At 46.7% G+C, this 24,233-nt stretch overlaps 1 protein-coding gene across 6 annotated transcripts in view; it reads right to left on the reverse strand.

Moving 5' to 3' along the window:
- Positions 1–9,262: 9,262 nt before the first annotated feature.
- Positions 9,263–24,233, reverse strand: part of CALN1 (calneuron 1) — a 670,983-nt gene continuing 656,012 nt past the window's right edge. For 4 of the 6 annotated variants that reach the window (XM_030796752.1, XM_030796756.1, XM_030796753.1 and 1 more), the window contains one exon: positions 9,263–16,411. In XM_030796752.1, coding sequence (XP_030652612.1) covers positions 16,284–16,411 — 128 coding nt within the window. In that variant the 3' untranslated portion in view covers positions 9,263–16,283. The remainder of the gene's footprint in view (positions 16,412–24,233) is intronic. The other 2 variants (XM_030796757.1, XM_030796758.1) reach the window with 1 other exon arrangement.

The raw sequence follows: 24,233 nt of genomic DNA on the forward strand, positions 1-24,233 counted from the left end.
AGTGCTGGGATTACAGACTTGAGCCACCGCATCTGGCTCCTGATTAACTTCTTTTCCTGGAAGCTTTCCTGCCCCTCCAAGAATCCTCATACAAAAAGTACAGATGGGATCTGTCTGTGAAGGTGAATTTTATGCATCAACCTGACCACGCCACAGGATGCTGAGATTAAACATGTTTTCTGGATATAAGGGTACTTCCAGATGACACCAACATTTCAATTGGTGGACTGAGTAAGGCAGATTACCCTTCCTAATGTAAGTGGGCATCATCCAATTCATTGAGAGTCTGAACAGAACCTAAAGGTGGAAAAGGAGGAATTTGCCCTTTTTCTTCCTGCCTGCTGAGCTGGGATGTCTCATCTCATCTTCCCCTGCCCTTGGACTGAGATTTACACCATCAGCTCTCCTGGTTCTCAGCCCTTCAGACTCAGAATGGAATTGATACCACGGGCTTTCCTGGATCTCCAGCTTGCAGGGAGCAGATCATGGGATTTCTCAGCTTCCTAAATTGCGTGAGCCAATTTCTCATGATCACTCTCCTTTCTCTGGGGAACCCTGACTACTATAGCATCAATTTCAGGAATAGAGTTACATTCAGAGAGGGAGAGGAAGTGAGAAAGCTAGACTAAGCTGGGGCATTAGCAGCTTCTCTAAGGTTTTCTTTCTTTTCTTTTTTTTTTTTTTGATGGAGTCTCACTCTGTCACCCAGGCTGGAGTGCAGTGGCGCGATCTTGGCTCACCGCAACCTCCGCCTCCCAGGTTCAAGCAATTCTCATGCCTCCGCCTCTGGAGTAGCTAGGATTACAGGTGCATGCCACCACGCCCAGCTAATATTTTATATTTTTGGTAGAGACAGGGTTTCGCCATTTTTCCCAGGCTGGTCTCCAACTCCTGGCCTCAAGTGATCTGCCTGCCTGAGCCTCCCAAAGTGCTGGAGTTACAGGCATGAGCCACCATGCCCGGCCTTTAAAGAAGTTTTATTTCTTGAAAAAGAAATAGAGCCTGGTGCGGTGGCTCTTGCTTGTAATCCCAGCACTTTGGGAGGCTGGGGCGGAAAGATGGCTTGAGGCCAGGAGTTGAGGACATGCCTGGGCAATATAGCAAGACTCTGTTCCTACAAAAAAAACCAAAATATTAGCTGAACATGGTGGAGCATGCCTGTAGTCCAAACTACTTGGGCGGCTGAGATGGGAGAATTGCTTGAGCCTGGGAGGTAGGGGCTGCAGTGAGCTATGATTATGCCATTGCACTCCAGCCTGGACAATAGAGTAAGTCCCTGTCTCTTAAAAACAAAAGAAGAAAGAAAAGAAAGAGATAGGGATAAAAATTCAGAAGGAGAGAATGAGAGAGAGAGAGAGATCTCTGTTAAATGTGGGTGATAAGAATGCTGCTGTTATTTTATGTGTGTTTGAAATATTTCATAATTAAAAATAAAACTTTTAAAATGAGCAATGCTCCCTCTCTTTTACTGCTCTAATCTTGTGTGATGAATCCTTCCATAGGGACTTCTGAACCTGGGCTATTACTTTAGGTTTTCTTGAGTGTTCTTTCTACGAAAATGTAAACTGCCTGTGGGTTGTTTGTGTACCTCCCACATCCTATCAGTGCCTGGCAGACGCTTGCTGGTGACTCTAATGAATCTCTGTCTGCTGTGTGGTGAAGGCTGGGGCTACTGGGTGGTGTTGGCAGTTGGCAGATGCGTGTGGAAACCTGCAGAGGGGAGAGAGGAGGAAGTTCTGTAGGGAATTTGGCAGAATCCATCTGGATTAGTCCATTTTCACACTGGTGATAGAGACATACCTGAGACTGGGTAATTTATAAAGAAAAATAGGTTTAATCGAATCATAGTTCCACGTGGCTGGGGAGGCCTCACAATCATGGCAGAAGGTGAAAGTCACGTCTTATATGGTGGCAGACAAGAGAGAATGAGAACCAAGCAAAAAGGGAAACCCTTTATAAATCCATCAGATCTTGTGAGACTTACTCACTACCATGAGAACAGTATGGGGGAAACCCATGATTCATTTATCTCCCACTGGGTCCCTCCCACAACACAAAGGAATTATGGGAGCTGCAATTCAAGATGAGATTTGGCTGGGGACACAGTTAAACCCTATCACTGTCTATCCCAGCCCAGGGGGGTGATGTATTGAGGCTGTGAAGACCTTGGATCCAGCCAGGGGGACTGATGCTGTGGTTCTCAGGGAAGGTGACTGGCTTGTCTCTTGGCCAGAGGAGAGCCCAACTCCATAGCACCAGATGCTGGCTGAAAGTGCCCTCCGGAACTAGATGAAGAGGCTGAAGATCACCTCCCAAACCAGCTTATCAGAGAGGATAAGGAATTCCTGGACAGGCCAGAGAAACTAAAACAAACATATAAACACAGAGCATCCCTGATTTTGACAAAGGCATGAGACGCAGGGGAAGGAGGATGGGAGGTGGGGGAATTTTTATATTTTAAAAATAAAATATAAAATACACTTTTATATTTATAAAGCACCGTTCCAGAGAGGAGAGATGGGAAAGCACAAGAATTCTGCACCCCCAGACAATTTGTATATCTGAGCCATGCGATGTCATTTGGTTTGTTCAATTACTTCTTTAGCAAATGTTTTCTGAGCACCTACTATGTGCTGGGCACAGTGTTAGATGCTGGGAATAAAGTGATGTGCAAAATAAGCTGTCGTGTGGCTAAGGAAGATTACTTCAGCCACAGAGCTGAGGCCATTTGTCCATCCAAGGTCACAGATGAAATGGAGTCTGTGCACAACCTCTCTCCACCCCACACAGCATGACCCCATGTCCTCCCTTATGTGACAGCACAATAGACACCTCCGGTGCCCCCTAATCCTTAAACATTCTGTATTTTTTTTTTGAGATGGAGTCTCACTGTGTCACCCAGGCTGGAGTGCAATAGTGCGATGTCAGCTCACTACAACCTCTGCTGCCTGGGTTCAAGCGATTCTCCTGCCTCAGCCTCCCAAGTAGCTGGGATTACAGGCGCCCGCCACCATGCCCGGCTAATTTTTGTATTTTTAGTAGAGACAGGGTTTCACCATGTTGGCCAGGCTGGTCTCGAACTCCTGACCCAGTGATCCACCTGCCTCGGCCTCCCAAAGTGCTGGAATTACAGGCATGAGCCATCGCACCTGGCCCCACATTCTGTTTCCTGGACTGGACACTTCATCCTCAGAGGAGAAGGCTAGTGGAGGGACCAGAGGCTGGCACTGAAGAGACGCCAACCAAGAAGAAGCTATTCCATGGGGTTATCGGTGCATAGAGCCTTGTACAGAGGGAGGATCAAATGCGCAAACCATTCCATGTGGTTCCTGTACGTCAGAGGTTCAAATACATGGAGGGTCAGGTTGGGTTCTCTATTCCAGAAGGCTGGGAAGAGTAGAGGCTGAAGGAGACACATACTGAGCCCTTCTCTGGGATGGTGCACTCATGCCTTGCCTGACACTGCCTTCTGGAATGCAGGACTTCCTGCCCAAGACACCCGGGGAATAGCAGGGCTCTGCCAGCTGCCCCATCACAACTCGAGGTTCACATATGCACAGGAAGCTCAGCATCTCCATCCCTCCACCTCCTGGGGAATCTTGCTGCTTTTCCTTTCCTTATCGAAGCTGCTGTTTGGGACTTTTTTTTTTTCCCGATGGGGCCTTTGTCTATCACCCAAGCTGGAGGGCAGTGGTGTGATCATAGCTCATTACAGCCTCAAACTCCTGGGCTCAAGCAATTCTCTTGCCTCAGCTTCTCAAGTAGCTGGGACTATAGGGGTGTACCACTACAACTCTATTTATTTATTATTTATTTATTTATTTATTTATTATTTAGATGGAGTTTGCTCTGTCACCCAGGCTGGAGTAGAGTGGCGCGATCTTGGCTCACTGTAACCTCTACCTCCCAGGTTCAACTGATTCTCCTGCCTCAACCTCCCGAGTAGCTGGGACTACAGGCGTAAGCCACCACCCCTATTTTTTATTTTTTGAAGACAGGGTCTCACTATGTTGGCCAGGCTGGTCTGGAACTCCTGACCTCAAGCAATCGTCCCACCTCGGCCTCCTAAAATGTTGGGGTTACAGGCATATGCCACCACGCCAGGCTATGCCTCCTTTCTGATGATCCTTCACGGCTTTCTCAAAAGATCCCCACCAGGCAGGCTTTCCTCTGACATTCATATTCAGTAGGTTTGAGGTGAGCTCTAGGCATCTTTACATGTATAAGGTACCTGGTGATTCTTATAATAATTGCAATTATGTATTGATCTCAATGTCCATCACTGTGAAAAAGTGTTACTGAGACAATGGTCCTTAAACCGGAGGGGGCATCAGAATTATCAGGGGCTTGTGGTTTTCGGCATCTCCAGAGTTTCTGAGTGCATAGGCTGTGATGTGGCCTGAGAAGATTAATTTCTAACACATTCCAGGTTCTGCTTCCCTGGAAAGCACACGAGTCAGAAAGAGTAGGAGGAACTAACTGCCCTAGTTCTTCACTCTGTGCAGTTAGAATCACCAGGTGAGCATCTAAAATCCCTGAGGTCAAGGCTGCATCCCAGAACAATGAAGTTACCCAGAACAATGGAATATTTGGGGGCGGGGCCAAGACAGTGTCAGATTTTATTTATTTATTTTATTTTATTATTTTAGAGAAAGAGTCTCATTCCATTATCCAGGCTGAAGTGTGGTGCTGCCATCACAGCTCACTACAGCCTGGAACTCCTGGGCTCAGAGATCCTCCTGCCTCAGCCTCCTGAGTAGCTGGGACTACAGATGCCCGCCACCACGCCTGGTTAATTTTTGTATTTTTAGTAGAGACAGGGTTTCACCATGTCGGCCAGGATGGTCACGATCTCTTGACCTCATGATCTGCCCGCCTTGGCCTCCCAAAATGCTGGGATTACAGGCGTGAGCCACCGCACCCGGCCTACTATTTTTAAAACATTTTTGGAGGAGGGCGGAGGTCTTGCTGTATTGTGCAGGCTGATCTTGAACTCCTGGGCTCAAGTGATCTTTCTGCCTCAGCATCCCAGAGTGCTACGATTACAGGCATGAGAAACTGCACCTGGCCAACAGTGATATTTTTTAAAAGCTTCCCAGGCAACTGTCATGTGTAAGCATGGTTGAGAACCACTGCCTGGGAGAGGTCTTTGAAGCTCAGCTAACTTCGAGCTACCCTGAAAGCAGAGAAGAAAGATGGGGAAAGAGTGAGAAGCTGAGGTCCCAAGAGCCAAAGCTGGGCTATGAACCCCAGAGAATCTGAGACAGCATGTCATCTTAATATGGCTCTGGAGATTCCTGGTGGTTGGTACCTGCGTCTGTCTTCTTGGTCTTAGGAAACTCAGAAATGAGAGCAGGGTTCTTGCCTGGTGCAGGCAGCTGGGTCCGAGCACAGCTGCAGGATGGATTACCAAAGACCACTGAAACCAAAGGAGCCCTCTGGCCACACACTGACCTATGCTTGGGATGTGGAGCATTGCCCCAGGTGCAGAGAACCAGGAGCTACAGATGTGTACCTGGGAGGCTAGAACATAGCTGTTTCCTCTGCTCAGGGTATGGCCTGGTGATTGAAACCTGGGTGTCCTGGGCCGGGTACGGTGGCTCATGCCTGTAATCCCAGCACTTTGGGAGGCCGAGGTGGGTGGATCACCTGAGGTCAGGAGTTCGAGACCAGCCTGGGCAACGTGGTGAAACCCCTGTCTCTACGAAAAATACAAAAAAATTAGCCAGGCAGTGGTGGTGTGCGCCTGTAATCCCAGCTACTGGGGAGGCTGAGGCACAAGAATCACTTGAACCCAGGAAGCGGAGATTGCAGTGAGCTGAGATCACGCCACTGCACTCTAGCCTGGGAGACAGAGCAAGACTCCGTCTTAAAAAAAAAAAAAAAAAAGAAAGAAAGAAAAGGAAAAGAAACCCAGATGTTCTGTGTCCTAAAACCAGGGAGTACAGGACGGAACTTGGCCTCAGGTCTGCGGCAGCCAAGGCACCAATCCTTTATCACTCAAACCAAAGCTCCTTGCTACAGGTAGACCTTCTGGATTCAGCAGAGAATCCACGGGCACAGCTTTCTAACTGCGAATGTGGCTGAACCACAAACCTTTATGTGAAAGAAAAGCCTTTGAATTTCATTTCGCTACGAAATCATGGAAAAATTTTGGCCAGGCGTGGTGGCTCACATCTGTAATCCCAGCACTTTGGGAGGCTGAGGCAGATGGATCACCTGAGGTCGGGAGTTCCAGACCAGCCTGCCCGACATGGAGAAACCCTGTCTCTACTAAAAATACAAAATTAGCCGGGCGTGGTGGTGCGTGCCTGTAATCCCAGCTAGTCGGGAGGCTGAGGCAGGAGAATAGCTTGAACCCGGGAGGCGGAGGTTGCAGTGAGCTGAGATCGTGCCATTGCACTCCAGCCTGGGCAACAAGACTGAAACTCCATCTAAAATAAAATAAAATAAAAATTTCAATGGGACTGAAAGTTAGGTTCACATCTTAAGGGAGAATTTTGTCTTTCTTTGGACATTATCCAGTTTGGGCCCACATTGGACAATGAGTCTTTGGGGTTCATTGTCCTCATCTCAGTGTGTCAGGGCTCAGAGACTGAGTTCTGTGGTCAGTGCTCTGGTGAGCAGTTTGTTACACAGGAAAACTCCTGGGTTGAGTTGCCCGGAAAAAAGAATATTCTTAACTAGGTGCTAGATTATAACAACAAAAATGAAAAACGGCAGATCAGAGAGGATAACCTCTAAGTCATCATCTCGCTGGAATTTTCCAGAGGCCCCTTTAATGGAGTGAAAAGCATAAAGGGTGCTTTATGCCTGAAACATTCTATTTTTAGGATTTTTAAAACAATAACAGATGCTCAGTGAATTCACCTCATAAGCGACCCCTGAGAAGGTATATAAAATGGAATATTTAAAACAGGGTGCCCGAGAGGACCCTGGAAGATCCAACCCAATTGGAAATTCAGTTTTTTGGCTAAAAACAAGGCATCTGGAAAAATGTGAGATAACATTTTTGAGAAGTGAAAAAAATATGAGATGCTTCATGGTTCTTGGAAACAGGAGGCCGAGTTCTGGTCCAAATTTGGGCAGTGAACCCATAGTCACAGCTAGTCGGGAGGCTGAGGTGGGAAGATCACTGGAACCCAGGAGTTTGACACCAGTCTGGGCAATAAGAGTGAGACCCTGTCTCTGCCAAAAATTAAAAATAAAAATAAGCTGGGTGCTATGGGACAAGCCTGGAGTCCCAGCTATTCAGAAGGCCAAGGCAGGAGGATCACTTGAGCCCAGGAGCTCAATACCAGCCTGGGCAACATACTGAGACCCCATCTCTAAAAAAAATTTTTTAAATTAGCCATTCATAATGGTGCCCACCTGTAGTTTCAGCTACCTAGGAAGCTGAGGTGGGAGGATCACTTTAACCCAGGTGTTCGAGGCTGCAGTGAGCTATGATTACACCACTGTACTCCAGCCTGGGTGACAGAGGGAGACCCTGTCTCTAAAAAAAGGAAAGAAAAGAAATTTTGGGCATGATCTCAGCTAGTGCCCTTAATCAAGTCACTTAACTTTGTCATACCCTGCGTTTCCTTATTTAAGGAAATAGGTGTCTTTTTCTATTTCCAAGAAGCTCAGATAACATTAAAAATTCCAAAAGCTTAAGTAAAAGCTATGCAATGCCTTAACGTAACGTCGAGAAGAATTTGGCAAACAGAATCCCAAAAGGATGACACCATTAGCTTGGGTGTCTGCAAAGTTTTAAAAATTATAATGTCTGCTCCCTAGCCAGAAGACACTTCATAATTCTCACCATATGTTCCACAGTCCACTTGCTTGCCCTAACGCCAGTCATCTCTCTTTAGAATCCCAGCAGACAGCAAGATCCCAAGGCCGCTTTCTCACCTGTGGCTTCTTGGTGATGCCAGGCTGTCATTGAACAGACCTGGTTGCCCTTTGGGGTCCCAGGGATGAGTCTCCTGACCCATTTGTAAATCAAACCACACATAATGAATGGAATCTCTCGTCAAAAGAAAAAAAAACTTTTATTTTTTCTATTGCATAAATAATGGTAAATTAGACTCTTTTTATACAGATTATATATTTACAGACAAGTTCGGTTAAAGAAAACATCTGGTAAATATGGCAGTTTTCCTTTATACACTAAGATAACATATTAATAATATATACTTCATTTGATCGGTAAGTTGCATGCTAAGTTAATTTATATTAATATGTACATTTTATATAAAGATTCTTTTTTGACTAGTCTGCTGACTTTCTCATCACTTAATAGCAGAAATCATCAACTAATACTGAATGAGAGAAAATAGGATGCTAATGAGGTAAATGGGAAGATGGTGGTTGATGAGTTCCGTCTTAGTGGCTTATTCTGGATATGAGAGCTGCCAAGCTCCAGTCGTCCTGGCCATGATCAATCCCCAGCTGTGCTTCTATTTACACCCAACATATTGGGGGCAATATACAAAATACAGTCATTTACTACTGTGCTTTGAGAGACAACTCATGTCCCAAGTCTAATGACCGCTATGATCACAGCGACCCCTCCTCCCCACCCAACAGTTGACAGTTCACCAACCCAATGCCTGGACAGACTTTCTGAGTCTAATTTTTTTCCAAAGTCATTGTTTTTGGTTAGTCCTTGGAGAAATAGCTTCTTCCTGGATTCAGAACTGGGGAAGAAAATCAGACCCCACTAAGAAGCCGCTCGAGGACCCCTGAAAGCTGATTTTGAGCTAAGAAAGAGAAAATATGCTTTAATTTTCCTTGGAGAGAGTTGAGAGCCACTGGCTTGTGCAACTCTCCACCAGGAGCTGAGAGGATCCTTTCTTGGCCAATCTAGGTCTTTCCCAGGGAGAACAACAGGGCTTGTTAGAAAAACAATTACTGGGATGTCAGTCTACTTTAGGAAGAGGAAAAAGAACAAGAATTTAGGGTTTTATGTTGCCTGGGGCAGAAGGGCTAGAGACTTGTGGATCCTGCAGCTGCTCTCTTCCTGCCCTCTCTCCCTGGTCATGGGTGGGTCACATCAAAAGCAGGCACCGCTCAGCACTCAGCATCCCTCATTAGCCATTTAAAGGGCTATCGCAGGTAGCCGGTCCCCCGGGACTGTTAATCTAATTCCTCACAATCACCAGAGATCAAGACTCTCTTCTTTCTGCGGTATTAGGAATAATTACAAGCTACTATCAACATATACTGGAAGTGCTGTTATAGTGGCCAGGAAAAAAAAAAAAAGCAAAGAAAGAAATAACTAGAAATTGTGCTCTTTATTCAGTAGCTTTCAGTAAGGCTTTCTCAAATGGAGAAATAAGCATCTCTTCTTGGAATCTGCCACTGTTTCCTCCAACTTTCTTCTGAATTCTGATTCACGTGACTTTTGGGGAGGTGACTGACTCCCTTTATTTTTACACTTGCCAAGACAAAGACAGAAAGCTCATCTTTGATGTTCCCTCGAGTCAGCAAGTCCTTAGGGAATAAACAAAACCTCTTGCCTGCAAGCTGTGACACATTTGACATACACCAATTTGCATTGTTTCATTTACAGACAGCGGACACCAAAAGAGAGACTTTATCACAACTGCCTCTTGGGACTTATGTTCAAAAAGGAGCTCCCAGTTCCTAGTGCAATTCATGGGTGAAATCCAGACCCTCTCAGTAGGGAGCATTCACTCCATCTTGGTTCAGACAAAACAGATGGGAGGGCTTGTCTGGTTTACTTTCCCTCTGGCTTTAGAGAAACCTGAAGCCAGGGAGGAATGTCACTCAACATAACCTAGATAGTGGGTGGAAGAGTCCTAGCTCCTGGGCTTTCTCCAACTGGTAGTACCGACCACACTTTGAGTTCTTTCTTCTGCCCTCCTGGCCTCAGTTTAACAGGTCTGAGCGCCCTGAGAGAGGCATTCTGGGCTTGACAGATGTCAGCATCCTTCCAGGAATGGCGAGCTACCAGCCTGCTCTTGAAATTCACAGAGCCTTTCGTGTGGATCAGACTGATGGGCAGCCCCATGACAATGCCCTGCATGTTTCCAAAGTAGGCCAGCGATCCGGAGAAGACCTTCAGAGGACAGCATCTGCAGCCCTTTAAGAACTTTGTCTCCCTCAGGTCCAGGGATGGAGCAATATCACAGTTGCACCTTGCATTCCCTGGAATATTCCTTCCTAATTAGCCTGCTCTTCTATCCCACTGGAAAATTCCAGCCTCTGCATCCTTTCCACTTGCACAATAACTTCTAACAGTGCGAGAAACTAGTTTGAAAGCCAACCCATCACACCTGAGGAAAAGAGATGGGTGAGTCTATGCCCGGCACGGGGGGTGTGCTCAACTGATGAACTACCCTAAGGTCAGGGTAGGGGCAGGTGGCCAGGCAAGCTTTTCCACTTTCAGAGGACTGTCTTGTGGGTGGGACTGGAAAAAACCTCATTCTTTGTGATATATTTCCAGTCAACAGAATAAAATTAATTTTGCCTTGGAGACATTTTCAACAGTATTGTCATGTCTCTTGAGACCCTATGAAGAGTCCCAAATGAATATGAAGGAGAAACCACAGCTGTCAAAATGACCATATGCATTAGCAATGACCATAGGATACTAAGAGGAATGCTTGGCTTGTTGGTGTAATTGATCTCATTCCTCCAAACCAATCACAGAGGTTGGATATTTGTTTCCTCCAAATTTCATGTTGATCTCCAATGTTGGAGGTGGGGCCTGCTGGGAGATATTTGGGTCATAGGGACAGATTCCTCATGAATGACTTGGTGCCCTCCCTGTAGTAATGAGCGAATTCTTACTTTATTAGTTCATGCAATTGCTGGTTGTTAAGAAAAGGAGACTGGCACCTCTTCTCCTCTCTCTTGCTCCTGTTCTTGCTGTGTGACGTGCCTGCTCCCCCTTCACCTTCCACCATGAGTCAAAGCTTTCTGAGGTCTCACCAGAAGCCAAGCAGATGTTGATACCTTGCTCAAACAGCCTGCAGAACTTCGAGCCAAATAAACCTCTTTTCTTTATAAATTACCCAGTGTTAAGGTATTCCTTTATAGCAATGCAAAACGGACTAACATACATCTGTTTATGGCAGGGCCAAAAAATTGAGGACAGTCCCCTGTATGAAGTGAAGCTGAACAGTTGTGACACTGAAATTATTATGGAGACCGGGTCGGTAAGAGGCAGCCCAAATTCTCCTCTATGTTGCCGTCACTTTAAATAATTTAAATTGAAAAGTCTTAGCTGGTGAATAATGCTTCTTTTTTAAAATTATTTTTTGAGATGAAGTTTTGCTCTGTTGCCCAGGCTGGAGTGCAGTGGCACGATCTCAGCTCCCTGCAGCCTCTGCCTCCAGGGTTCAAGTGATTCTCCCACCTCAGCCTCCACAGTAGCTAGGATTACAGGTGCCCAACACCATGCTCAGCTAATTTTTGTATTTTTTTTTAGTAGAGATGGGGTTTCACCATGTTGGCCAGGCTGGTCTTGAACTCCTGATCTCAAATGATCCACCTGCCTTGGCCTCCCAAAGTGCTGGGATTATAGGTGTGAGCCACCGCACCTGGTCCCTAATGCTTCTTTCCTATTTCAGATAGATTCTCCCCTTCTGGGGCAGTTGAGCAATCAGGTTGTGGAGGGAAGATGGCTATGGTAAGGCCTTTAGGTTACAGACTCTTAGCTCCATGGGGATCACTGAAGAGGCCAATAAGAATGTTCTGATTTGAGGTCTTTTAAGACAGATGTTCTTCAGGAGTTGCAGCTCTGCAGACCTCCTGGTTATACAACCGGGATGTGCGACGTGCTGAAGTCTAAAAGTTTAATCTCAGTTCACCTGTATCATCACGGTGATATAGGAAAAGGGGCCCTTCCTAGCAGGGGAATTCCAGACCCTCCCTGTATCTTGGTGAAATGGTGAAAAATGTAATGACTATGGGCCTTTGGAGAAATAGTGTTGCAAAACGACCCAGTAGGGTTTGAGACCTGCAGTTAGGAGGAGCAGAGCTTAGCAGCTTCTGCCAGGAAGGAGAGCAAGGACACAGTAAACACGGATCCCAGGACATGTGACCACACGTGGCCAGGCCAGCCCAGACCAGGGAGCTGTCCTGGGTGGTTGCATCCTGCATTTTCTGTCCATGCCCTCACAGGGCCTCAGGGAAACTGCTAGATTTAGGTGAAGAGCAACGTGCAAAACTGTCTTTGATTCGTGACCTGAGTCTGGACTTAAGCCGAGTAGGAGGCATTTGGAATAAAAGGTAAACTTTTCTCTCTCAGTTCTGAAACATATCGCTTTATGATTCTACGAATGGGATGTTGGGAGGGGCACTATTGTCAAAAGCAGCTGTCCATTTTTCATAGGCTCTTTTGGATAACTGCAAGATCGTAGACCATTTGTCAAGTGAAATTTGAGACAGGGCAGGTATCGAGAAAGGAGACTCATAAGACACATCTTGTTCTCTGCAAATAAAACACCCAGACATTTCTGAAACCACTGGGTTTGCCTAAGACCACATGTAAACCTCAGTTCACCAAAGTTCACACGTCTGGCTTGCGGGAGTGTGTTCGACAGGCAAACTGATACTTTTAAAGATTGGAGGCTTAAAATCTTGTTTGCCTTCCAAGATGATATTTCTGCCTATTTACCTAGATTAAGGGGTCCTGGCTCTGGACCCTGGGAGAAGGGGCTGGGAGTAGGGATGGGGAGATAGCAGGGCTTATAGGTAGCTCCTGTTCTCCTGAGTAAATAGAAGGACAAGTTCAAATGCAAGACAAAAAGGCAGAGAAACCACCCAGATTCTTTAAGGGTAACTGCCTCTCCCGGCAGGATACAGATGCAGAGAGTCAGGTTGCACTCAGGCTGAATTGGAGTGTTCTTTAAGAAAATGTTCCCTATTTTTGTGTGCCTTGGCAAACTCAGGGTGGAATGCAAGGGTTGCCATGGTAATATCCCTTTTTTTTTTTTTTTGTCGGATCAGTCACGTGGGACCCATGCACATTCTGGAAGCCACTGCTAATAGTCCCAATGCTAGATTCTGTCTCGGGGCTTTGTGGGTATCTGGAAAGGTGGGGCACAGCTTCCTTGGGGATCAAGGGGGTCAGGGTCCATTTCCCCTTCTCTCCCAAGGAAAATGCCTTCTTGCTCATCACTTGTGTTTCCGGTGGGGGCGGCGGGGGGTACCTGCTCTTGCAGCAAGAATGAGCCAACCTGTGTTTGTCAATCACTCAGCCTCTGCACAGTTGGGCAGCCAAGGTCACTGGTTCCTAAGTCTGGAGGACAGAGTGAGGGGTGGGCTCTTCCCTCTCAATTCCTGCGGATGTCACCTCCAGCTGGGGCTACATGGCATCCCTTGGGCATGGGAGACCAGGACCTTCTGGAACCTTCAGCCATGAGCTTCATAGCCATCATGATGGGGACACTGACTGGCATGGGGCCCTGGCACAAAATTTGTGTGAACAGGGCTGGGAGTTGGCTGCCTGACAAGGAAGCCTTCCCTATGCCCAAGACAAACTGTCCAAGCAAAGCAGCCAGGGTGCAAGTCACCGGGACAAATTCTGAGCTCTGGAAGTCTAAGGAATGCCGCTAGCTCAGGGCCATCTCCACACACTGTGCCCTTCAGTCCCTGGGTGCCTCGTTGGGGGTTACCACAGTGGGAAGTTAACTCCTAGGCTGTCAGAAAGAATTCTGGGTCTTCCTTCTTGCCATCTCTCTCTAGCAGTCTGCAGAGGAATGCATTCTCCTAGATTTTCCCCTGGGGAGGGTGGGCTTGCTTCCAGGTCACTGGGAGCAAGAAGGTCACCATCAAGAAAGGAATCCTACAGCCTTTGTGGAAAACAGAATGATGGTGCCTCTCCAGAACTCCTTTTCCTCCCTATTCCTGCACAGTGGCTAATCTCTCTGCCAATGAAATCGAACCCTCACCTCTTGAAGGGTCTCTGTTCTCCAGCAGGAGGCAGAAGAACTCGCAGAAAAGCCGCCTTCAAAGAAGTACTCATTTTCTGCCCTGAAGACCAGCCTCAGCTGCAGCATTTCAGTCCCCTCTCATGGGGGAGGGGGCTTTGAAGAATCATCCCTGGGGTTTCTACCCAGTCTACTTAGGGTCCTGCACACCTATGGATGTGGTTTGGTGGTTCGGGGGTCAGAGAAAGACAGGAAAGCATATCTCTTCAAAATCTGCTATGCCCTACCATCCAAGTCCAGTTGGGAGAGGGCAAACTGCCCCGGGCAGAGATTAAGGATGAAGTTGTTCGATGTGTTTATATTCTGCATTTGGACCTGTTCTAGTTGAGAATTCCAATCCTAAGGGGACAGTGGTGAGTCAGCCAACGGGAGCGGCAGAAGGGGCAGGCATGCAGTGTGCAGGCAGCAAGGCAGGTAAGGGGGAAAGGCAGGTTGCTGCCTCCTTGGTCTGGCCTTGCTGGGCTGAACTCCAGGAAGTTTTGAGAGGGACCTGCGATCCCCCAGGCTCTTGGGAGCTTACATCTGCTCCCTCCTCCATATTATGGCTGAAACCTTAGTTTTACTTGTGCTCATCAGAATATTCACACTCTCCCACCGAGGGAAAGTGTCTACAGCTGCCCCCAGGCTGTTGCCAGTAGCACTTGCAGAGGTGAATGAGAAAACTCTCATCGGAGACCTTGGGTGCTCCAAGTCTGAGAAGGCAGTAGGGAGATAGCTGAGCGGGAAGACAGGGAGGGAGATCAGGCACACACAACGCACCAAAAAAACCTACCCACTGCATTGAGACAAGAAAGCTTCTGGTGGCTCGCTACTAGAAGAAAGGGGGGAAGCATGTAGTTTTAGGATGTAATCAAAAGAAGTAGGAGCAAGGTAATTCCATTACAAAATAAAGACCTGAGCTTGGAAAAGTACAAAGGGAACTATTACATCTAGAGATTACTGGCTAATCTGACTACACAAGCTTGAATTCATAGTAGTGGCTGACATCTAGGAAAAGTCAGGAAATTACAGACTTGGAATGGTGTTGAAAACAGATCCTTGGATTCAATTCCCTTCCCCAACGAAAGTATTCTGCAGGCAGGAGTAAATTACCTGTTCTGTTGGCTAAACTCATAAACATCTTTTCCCCCTACCTCCTGAAAATGAGTCAGTTGCAGAATCTGAAGGCCAGAAGATCTTATGTAAAATACAGTCATTTGATCTCTCCATCTTTCCATTTTGGATTGCATTTCTCTTTTTATCTGGGGAAGACTAACAGCAAACTCCAAGGTAAGGGAAAGGTAAGATGCACAAGGACCTTAACTTACAAAGGTCATCCGGCATAGAGACGTGGTGGGTCTCCATGACTCCAGATGGCTGGGTGTGGGTGTCAAAACCTCACCGCCAGTCTCAGTCCCCTCCCCCCTCAACCTGCCTCACCCCTGCCCCAAAGAAGCAGGGATGAGTGTGGGAGGGAGGACAAGCTTATATTAGGTGTAAGCGATTAGGGAAGAATGACATCACACACGAAGAAGCCAAATATATATATCTGTCTATGTTATAGAGATGCCCACGATTATGCTTCTTTTTTTCTCTAATGGCAGCACAGGTGGCAAAGCTGGGAGAAAGGCTCTCTGCAGGTTCCAAAATGCTGGTGCGGGATGGGCTCTAGGAACAGAAAGCCAAGTGCCGACGGAAACTGAGAGCACCCCAGCTCTACCAATGGCAGTCCTCTAGAAAAGGCAGTAAGAACGGAAGCGGTGAGGGGTGCAGCTGAAGACCACCAGGGGCTGCACCCCACTTAATGGCTTTCCCCTCATGCCTTGGGGGGGTCTCCACTGGGTGGAGGAAGGAAGCCAGGGTGGGATGGAAAGCCCCCTCTTCTGTGGCAACCCTGAAGTCAGCCTCTTGGAACTGAGGGTTGACCTCAGCAGAGAGTCTCCTGTTGACCCTTGGGTTGAAAGAATGGGGAGTGGAGGTGACTGTGTGTTCATGCCTCTCTCTTGCTCTCACCATTATACCTGGATGGCCGCTGGAATTCCGAGATGAAGATGAAGTTTTTCTCTAGAGTTATGACTGATGGTTGAAGCAATAATTCGGAAATCCTGGCTATTTATTGCATTAGAAAACAAAACCATTAAAGCACTGAAGACAGCCCTTTAGTGTCCCTGCCAAGGAGATGAAGCTGAAGTGCAACCCCAGTTGCACTCAACCTTGGGTTCTTTACTGAATGGTTCCATTGTCCGCATCCATCCATAGTCCATAGGTCCATGTCTGCTGTGTGGAGGAAGAGTCTGCCTGCACGGCATGCACATGCGCGGTGAGCTGCAACACAGTGTGGCTGGCGGGAGGCTGCTACTCCATGCCGCTCCGGAGTATCTGGTTGGCTGCAATCAGCATGACACTGATGATGAAGGCCATAGCAAAGGCGCATATGAGGCTCTTCCGGACGCAGGTCTGTCTGTTCTGCTTCTGGGAATGCACTGGTGGTGGGAGGAGCAGGTGTGGGAGGAGGGAAGAGGGGTTGGGAGAAGACAGAAGAGAAAAATAACACAGTGAGATATGTTGCAACTCTTCCTCAACAGGCCAGCAGTGAGTCCTATAGGATGAGACTGGTCAAATCAAGTTGACAGGCACTTATGGGACCACTGCCATGGAGACTGCATAATACAAAATGCCTTCTGATGTAAGATATGAAATGAGAAAACTTCTATAACAAGAACCATGATGGATGTGATGATCAGAGTAAGGCCTAAATTTTCTGATAGAATAGAGCCAGAGTGACTTTCAGAGCCAGGAAATATGAGACATTCCAGGGTGAGTTTCATAAAAGACATCATCCAGTGACTGCTGTATCCATTTCTGCAGCTGATACGAACAGAGCAGAAGTTCAGATGCGTCCCTACACCTCTGTGATCAGCTGGGTGCAAGTTACCTTTCCTGGACGTTTTCTTGGGTTTTGCTAGTTAAATCACCGTAAGTGACTTCTTGCATTATTTCAGACATACACATAGTGGTTCTACACTGGGGTTGTTGGACAAGCAGCATCCCCATTACCGAGAGCTTTTTTTTTTTTCTTTTTTTTTTTTAGAGACAGTGTCTTGCTCTGTCTCCCAGGCTAGAGTGCAGTGGTACTATTGTAGCTCACTGCAGCCTTAACCTCCTGGGCTCAAGCTGTCCTCCCACTTCAGCCTCCTGAGTAGCTGGAACTACAAGTATGTGCCACCGTGCCTATTTTTTTTTTGTTTTTTTGATAAGGAGTCTCTCTCTGTCTTCCAGGCTGGAGTGCAGTGGCAGGATCTTGGCTCACTGCAAGCTCTGCCTCCCAGGTTCACGCCATTCTCCTGTCTCAGCCTCCCGAGTAGCTGGGACTAGGCTAATTTTTTGTATTTTTAGTAGAGATGGGGTTTCACCATGTTAGCCAGGATGATCTCGATCTCCTGACCTCGTGATCTGCCTGCCTTGGCCTCCCAAAGTGCTGGGATTACAGGCGTGAGCCACCGTGCCCAGCTGACTAATTTTTTTAATTTTCATTTTTGTAGAGATGGGGTCTTGCTATGTTGCCCAGTATAATCTCGAACTCCTGAGCTCAAGCCACCCTCCTGCCTCTGCCTCCCAAAGTGTTGGGATTACAGGCATGAGCCACTGTGCTTGGCCACTGGGAGGTTTTTGAAAATGCAGATTCTTGGCTGGGTTTGGTGGCTCTCACACCTGTAATTCCAGCATTTTGGCAGGCTGGGGTGGGTGGATCACCTGAGGTCAGGAGTTTGAGACCAGCCTGGCCAACACAGTGAAACCCCATCTCTACTAAAAACACAAAAATTAGCCGGGCGTGGTGGTGCGTGCCTGTAATTCCAGCTGCTCAGGAGGCTGAGGCAGGAGAATTGCTTGAACCCAGGTGATGGAGGTTGCAGTGAGCTGAGATCGCACCACTGCACTCCAGCCTGGGTGACAGAGCAAGACTCTGTCTCAAAAAAACATGCAGATGCTTGTCCAGCCCCCACCCCAGATCTGCTGAATCAGAGGCTTTGGGAGTGGGGGTCCCCATCTGTGTTTAACAAGCCCTCTGTGAGGTCATGGATGCTGCTGAAGTTGGGGAAGTGGGGACTGCTTGCTCTGGGCAGCTCCAATGTGAAGACGGGGAGGCACCAAACTCTCTTAGACATGCCAGAGGCAGGGTGTCCTGCCTCCAGATACCATGGCCCCATGGGGTTGACTTTGGGTCTAGGGGTTTCGTTCTCTTAATCGTTCTGTTGTGCCAGGTCTTGCACTTTCATTTTTATAATGCCCGTGAGAAACCATGTATAAGTCTCAATCAAAAGGCATGAATTAGCAGATATTGATATGGGCCAGAAACAGATAAATGGAAATAATAAGAAAAAGCATTAGCCTGTAATTGTAGCACTTTGGGAGGTCAAGGCAGGAGGATTGCTTGAAGCCAGGAGTTTGAGACCAGCCTGGGTAACATAGGAAGACCCCGTCCCTACAAAAAATAATAAAAAAAAATTTAGCTGGGTGTCGTGGTGCATGCCTATGGCCTCAGCTAGTTGGGAGGCTGAGGCAGAAGGATCACTTGAGCCCAAGAGCTCCGGGCTGTGGTGAGCTATGGTCACATCACTGTATTCCAGCCTGAGCCACAGAGGAGTGAGACCCTGCAGGAGAGAAAGAGAGAGAGAGAAAGAAGAAAGAAAGAAAGAAGAAAGAGAAAGAAAAAGAAAGAATCAAAGAAAGAGAAAAAAAGAAAGAAAGAAAGGAAGGAGAAAGAAAGAAAGGAAGGAGCAAGAAAGCAAGCAAGCAACAAAGAAATGAAGGAAGGAAGGAGAAAGAAAGAGAAAGAAAGAAAGAGAAAGAAAGAAAGGAAGGAAGAAAGAAAGAAAGGAAGGAAGAAAGGAAGAAAGAAAGAAAGAAAGAAAGAAAGACAAAAGCAAGCAAGCGGGCTTTGATGAAGTGCATCAAGGATCCCAGGCACTGCATTACCTAAGGGAAACTGGGTGGATGTCGGAATGTCTTTCCCATCTCCTCCTCCTTTTCCTCTACACTTTCTCTCTTGCCCTCTGTCCTGCAGTGGTGCGCGGTTCCCCAGTTAGCTTAGAGGAGACATCTGTGCCCTGGTGGTAGGCAGGAAGCCACCTACTCCAGAGCAACTGGCTGAAACAGCAGCACGGGCGCCAGCTGCGAGTTTGATACAAATGAGATTCTCGGCCCTATTCCAGAATTACTGAATCAGACCTCTGGGTTGGAGGTTGAGAATTTGTGTTTTAATAAGCTCTCCAGGCAATTAAGCAATTGCTAGACACCCACTCCGGAGTTTCTGATTCAGTAGGCCTGGAGTAGGATGGAGCTGCTGGGGCAGGAGGGGTGTGTGTGTGTGTGTGTGTGTATGTGTTGTTGGGGATGTTAAATCAGGGGTGTTGAAGAAGATGGCTCTTTACATTCAGCTGTTAAAGAAGACTGCGTAGCAAAAGAAAAAGGTCAAGGTGGTGTCCACACGCCTTTAAAGAATATAAAAATCACTCAAGCTCAACTACCTCTCTCCTTTGATGTTAAGTGGCTCATCCAAATTCCTGGTAATATTAATAACAGGGAAGAAGTAGGAAGCTGGCCATATTTCCAAAGGCAAACAGAACTTTCTCCAAGAGAAAGGGTCCCAAGGGCTTGTCAAAGGATCTCTAAAAATGGCATTGATCTTTTTTATGGCTGTGTAGTATTCCATGGTGTTTATGTACCACATTTTCTTGATCCAATCTACCACTGATCGCCATTTAGGTTGATTCCATGTCTTTGCTATTGTGAATAGTGCAATGAACATACACATGCATGTGTCTTTATGGTAGAACAATTTATGTTCCTTTGGATAGATACCCAATAATGGGATTGCTGGATCGAATGGTAGTTCTGTTTCTAGCTCTTTGAGGAATTGCCACACTGCTTTCTACATCCTTTACAGGAATATTAATGGTGCTAGAGGCCATGATCCTTGGCAAACTAACACAGGAAGAGAAAATCAAATACTGCATGTTCTCACTTATAAGTGGGAGCTGAATGATCAGAACACATGGATGCAAAGAGGGGAAACACAGACACTGGAGGCCTACTTGAGGATGGAGGGTGGGAGGAGGGAGAGGAGCAGAAAAAAATCACTATTGGGTTCTAGGCTTAGTGCCTGGGTGATGAAATAATCAGTACAACAAACGCCCATGACACGAGTTTACCTACAGAACAAACCTGCACATGTATCCCTGAACCGAAACTAAAAGTTAAAAAAATGGCATTGAGGCTGGGCGCGGTGGCTCATGCCCGTAATCCCAGCACTTTGGGAGGCCGAGGCGGGAGGATCACGAGGTCAGGAGATAGAGACCATCCTGGCTAACACGGTGAAACTCTGTCTCTACTAAAAAATAGAAAAAATTAGCCGAGTGTGTTGGCAGGCGCCTGCAGTCCCAGCTACTGGGGAGGCTGAGGCAGGAGAATGGCGTGAACCCAGGAGGCAGAGCTTGCAGTGAGCCAAGATTGTGCCACTGCACTCCAGCCTGGGCGACAGCGAGACTCCGTCTCAAAAAAAAGAAAAAAAAAATGGCATTGAGCAGGAAGGTTTCTCCAGAAAGCCAGGCTTCAAGAAAATGCACTTCAAACGCTGGGTGTGGTGGACAGAGCTGCGACCTGGCACTAATTCACGCGTTTCCTGATAATTATTGAAGATTATCATGCATTTGCATTGTACTATATGTTTGTATATTTATTTACTCTTGCCTCTTGCTGTCTATTATTTAGAAGTCTGTAATAGAAGACTATATATAGGTCAGCCTGGGATAAACGGTAAGTCTAAGATCTGACTTACAGTGACCCCAGTGAGCCAGCCGCAGCCCCCAGCGCCCTCACCAGTATGATACTTGTGAATTATTTCGCCATTGTCTCTTAGGTCTCATCTTGTTATCTTTATTCCTTCTGAATCCACTGATTTCTGCTTCCCTGGGGTGATTTAAAGTATCTGCGGCTCAGCTTTCTTCTTGCCGATTCAAGCTTCCACCTTTTGGCTGCTACGAATAATGCTGTTTAGGTGTGGGTCTCAGAATCTTACAAGTTCTCACCAAGAGGAAGGCAATATCCTTAGGGTAGAGATGGGCTTTATCCCATCAGTAGGCAAATGTACAAAGATACCAAGTCCCAGGAAGGAAAAAGGAGGTGGCATTTAAGAAGGAAAGGGCCGAAGAAGAAAATAAGACGAGAATGTGGAAGTAGCATATCCTAACGCTTTCTGGCTAATTTATTCTGAGCAGCTTCTTCGCCTGGAAATGTTTCCGAAGGCAGCCCTTTTCCATTCCATCTTGAGGGCCCACGAAAGCTTCAGGAAGAGAAACATTGCATGACTGGGCTGAGGCAGAAGGTTTTTGCTGAAGCCCTTCTTTGTGAAGGTCAACCAGGAAACAAGGTTACCAGCAACAGGATTATCCCCGAGGAGAGTGGGGCCGCAACTTTGATCTAAAAATCTGTCCAAGCAGTAGGAAGGGAGAGATAAGGACTGAGCAATCGCCTGGAGAATTCACCAATGTCTTATAAGCGGAGAGTAGCAGAGCCGGGTGCGGTGGCTCATGCCTGTAATCCCAGACTTTGGGAGGCTGAGGCGGGTGGATCACCTGAGGTCAGGAGTTCGAGACCAGCTTGGCCAACGTAGTGAAACCCTGTCTCTACTAAAAATACAAAAAGTTAGCTGGGCATGGTGGTGGGCACCTGTAATACCAGCTACTAGGGAGGCTGAGGCAGGAGAATTGCTTGAACCCAAGAGGCGGAGGTTGCAGTGAGCTGAAATTGTGCCACTGCACTGCAGCCTGGGCAACAAGAGCGAAACTCCATCTCAAAAAAAAAAAAAAAGCGGAGAGGAGTTTCTAGATCATTAATGGATCGTAGCACCTCTGAAACAGACCTTAATCTGAGTCAGTACCCTGTGCTTTGATGAGAATCATTTTACACCACATTCTGACATCATCATAAATTGTGTGGCTAAGCAAAGAGGAATGACTTCGGAGCCAGACCAAAATCTGGATCATGATTCTCTGTGTGACCTTGAGCAAGCAAATTTCCCTAGGCCTCAATTTTCTCATCTATAAAATGGGATAATAAGATCTATCTTTGTTGGGCTGGGTGTGGTGGCTCACACCTGTAATCCCAGCACTTTGGGAGGTTGAGGTGGGTGGATCACCTGAGGTTAGGAGTTTGAGACCAGCCTGGCCAACATGGCGAAACCCCATCTCTACTAAAAATACACAAAAATATTAACTGAGCATGGTGTTGTGTGCCTGTAATCCCAGCTACTCGGGAGGCTGAGGCAGGAGAATCACTTGAACCCAGGAGGCAGAGGTTGATCACGCTATTGCACTCTAGCCTGGGCCACAGAGCAAGATTCTGTCTAAAAAAAACCAAAAAACCAAAAAAAAGATCTACCTCCTTGCGGAAATTATGCATATAGGAAGGAACTGGAAAATTGTTTGTGCCCAATGAATGCAAGCTCCCTTGTACAAACCTTTTAAATGCTCCTATTTCCTTATTGAACACCAGCCTCAGTGGGCTGGGTACTGTGTTAACTGCTTTTTTTGTTTTATGTGCAGAGGTTGCATAGTGGCAGATATCACGTGTGATGGGTGTGTCATCTTCATTTATTGCGTGAGGAGCCTGAATTCCAATAAGTGAAGTTCAAGGTCATTTGGGAAATGGCAGAGGTGGGATTTCAGCTGAGGGCTTACTGTAATGCCCAGGTTCAAAACTTGTGTACAAATTCTTCTTGGTCTCCTGCATAGCAATAAACAGGTCCAAAGAAAATGCACTTCAAACATCAGGTGTGGTGGACAGAACTGCAACCTGGCACTAATTTATGCATTTACTGGTAATTATTGAAGGTTATCATACATTTGCATTGTGCTATATTTTTGCATATTTATTTACTCTTGCTGTCTATTATTTAGAAGTCTATAATAGAAGACTATAGGTCAGTCTGGGAAAAACTGTGAGTCCAAGATCTGACTTCTTCCCCTAATTGCCACTCAGGAGCCCTGGACAAGTGAAGGAACTTCTTCGAGCATCAGTTTCTCTCTCTGTAAAAAGGAGCTAATAATTGCTCTGCTCATCTCAAGAATTATTTCAAAGATCAAAGAGCTAATCAAAGTGAAAGCTACATCCAACTGTAAATTGCCAGCGAAATACAAAATTTCATTCTTGCATCCCCTGAGGACAGGAGGAAACTCCTGCTGGTTTTTCATCCTATTCCCTGCAGCCTACAGCACGAGGCTGAGACTACCTCAGATGCTCCCAAATCTTTGTTTTCATCTCTTCCTTCATCAAGTCATTCAGAACTGCAGCTAGACTCACCTTTCCCTGCACGGTTCCTGCAAAGGCCCCCGCTGATGGGAGAAGCCTGTTCCAGCCCCTAAGCTTAGCACATAAGACCATAGCTCACTCTCCCCCACTTCCTGGCTCTGTTCCAGCCTTGGCCACCTCTGTTCCAGCCAAGCAGGTCTCCTCATTTTCTTCAGTGTAGATCAGTGGTGGCTTTGATCTTGCCTCTTTTTCTTTTCTTTTCTTTTTTTCTTTTTTGTGATGGAGTCTCACTCTTGCCAGGCTGGAGTGCAATGGCACCATACTGGCTCACTGCAACCTCCAACTCCCTAGCGATTCTCCTGCTTCAGCCTCCCGAGTAGTGGGGAGGGGATTACAGGCACACACCACCACACTCAGCTAATTTTTGTATTTTTAGTAGAGACGGGGTTTCACCATTTTGGCCAGGATGGTCTCGATCTCTCGACCTTGTGGTCCATCCACCTTGGCCTCCCAAAGTGCTGGGATTACAGACGTGAGCCACCATGCATGCCCGGCCATCTTCCCCCTTTGGGGCCTAGCCCAAACTTTTCTTTCCTCTGAGGTTTCTTCTGAACACCCTGCTCTATAAAAAGGGCCTGCTCCTTGTATTTATTTGTTGTAATGATCTAGCTTTCAATATTCATTTTTAATTAAGATATAGTTCACATACCATAAATTGGCCCTTGTTCTAAAATTATGTCCAATTCAGCAGCGTTTAACACATTCGCAAAAGTGTGCAACCATCCCACTACCTAATTCCAGAGCATTTTATCACCCTAAAAAGAAATCTCAGGCACATTAACAGTCACTGCTCATTCCGCTCACTCTACAGCCCCAGGCAAACACTAATCTACTGTCTGTCTCTAAGGATTTGCCTACTCTGAATCTTTCAAATAAATACGATCACACAGTAGGTGACCTTTCGTGTCTGGCTTCTTTTAGCATGATTTTTCAAGG

The sequence above is a fragment of the Nomascus leucogenys genome, chromosome 17 (assembly GCF_006542625.1).
Source record: "Nomascus leucogenys isolate Asia chromosome 17, Asia_NLE_v1, whole genome shotgun sequence".
NCBI classification, from domain to species: Eukaryota; Metazoa; Chordata; class Mammalia; order Primates; family Hylobatidae; genus Nomascus; species Nomascus leucogenys.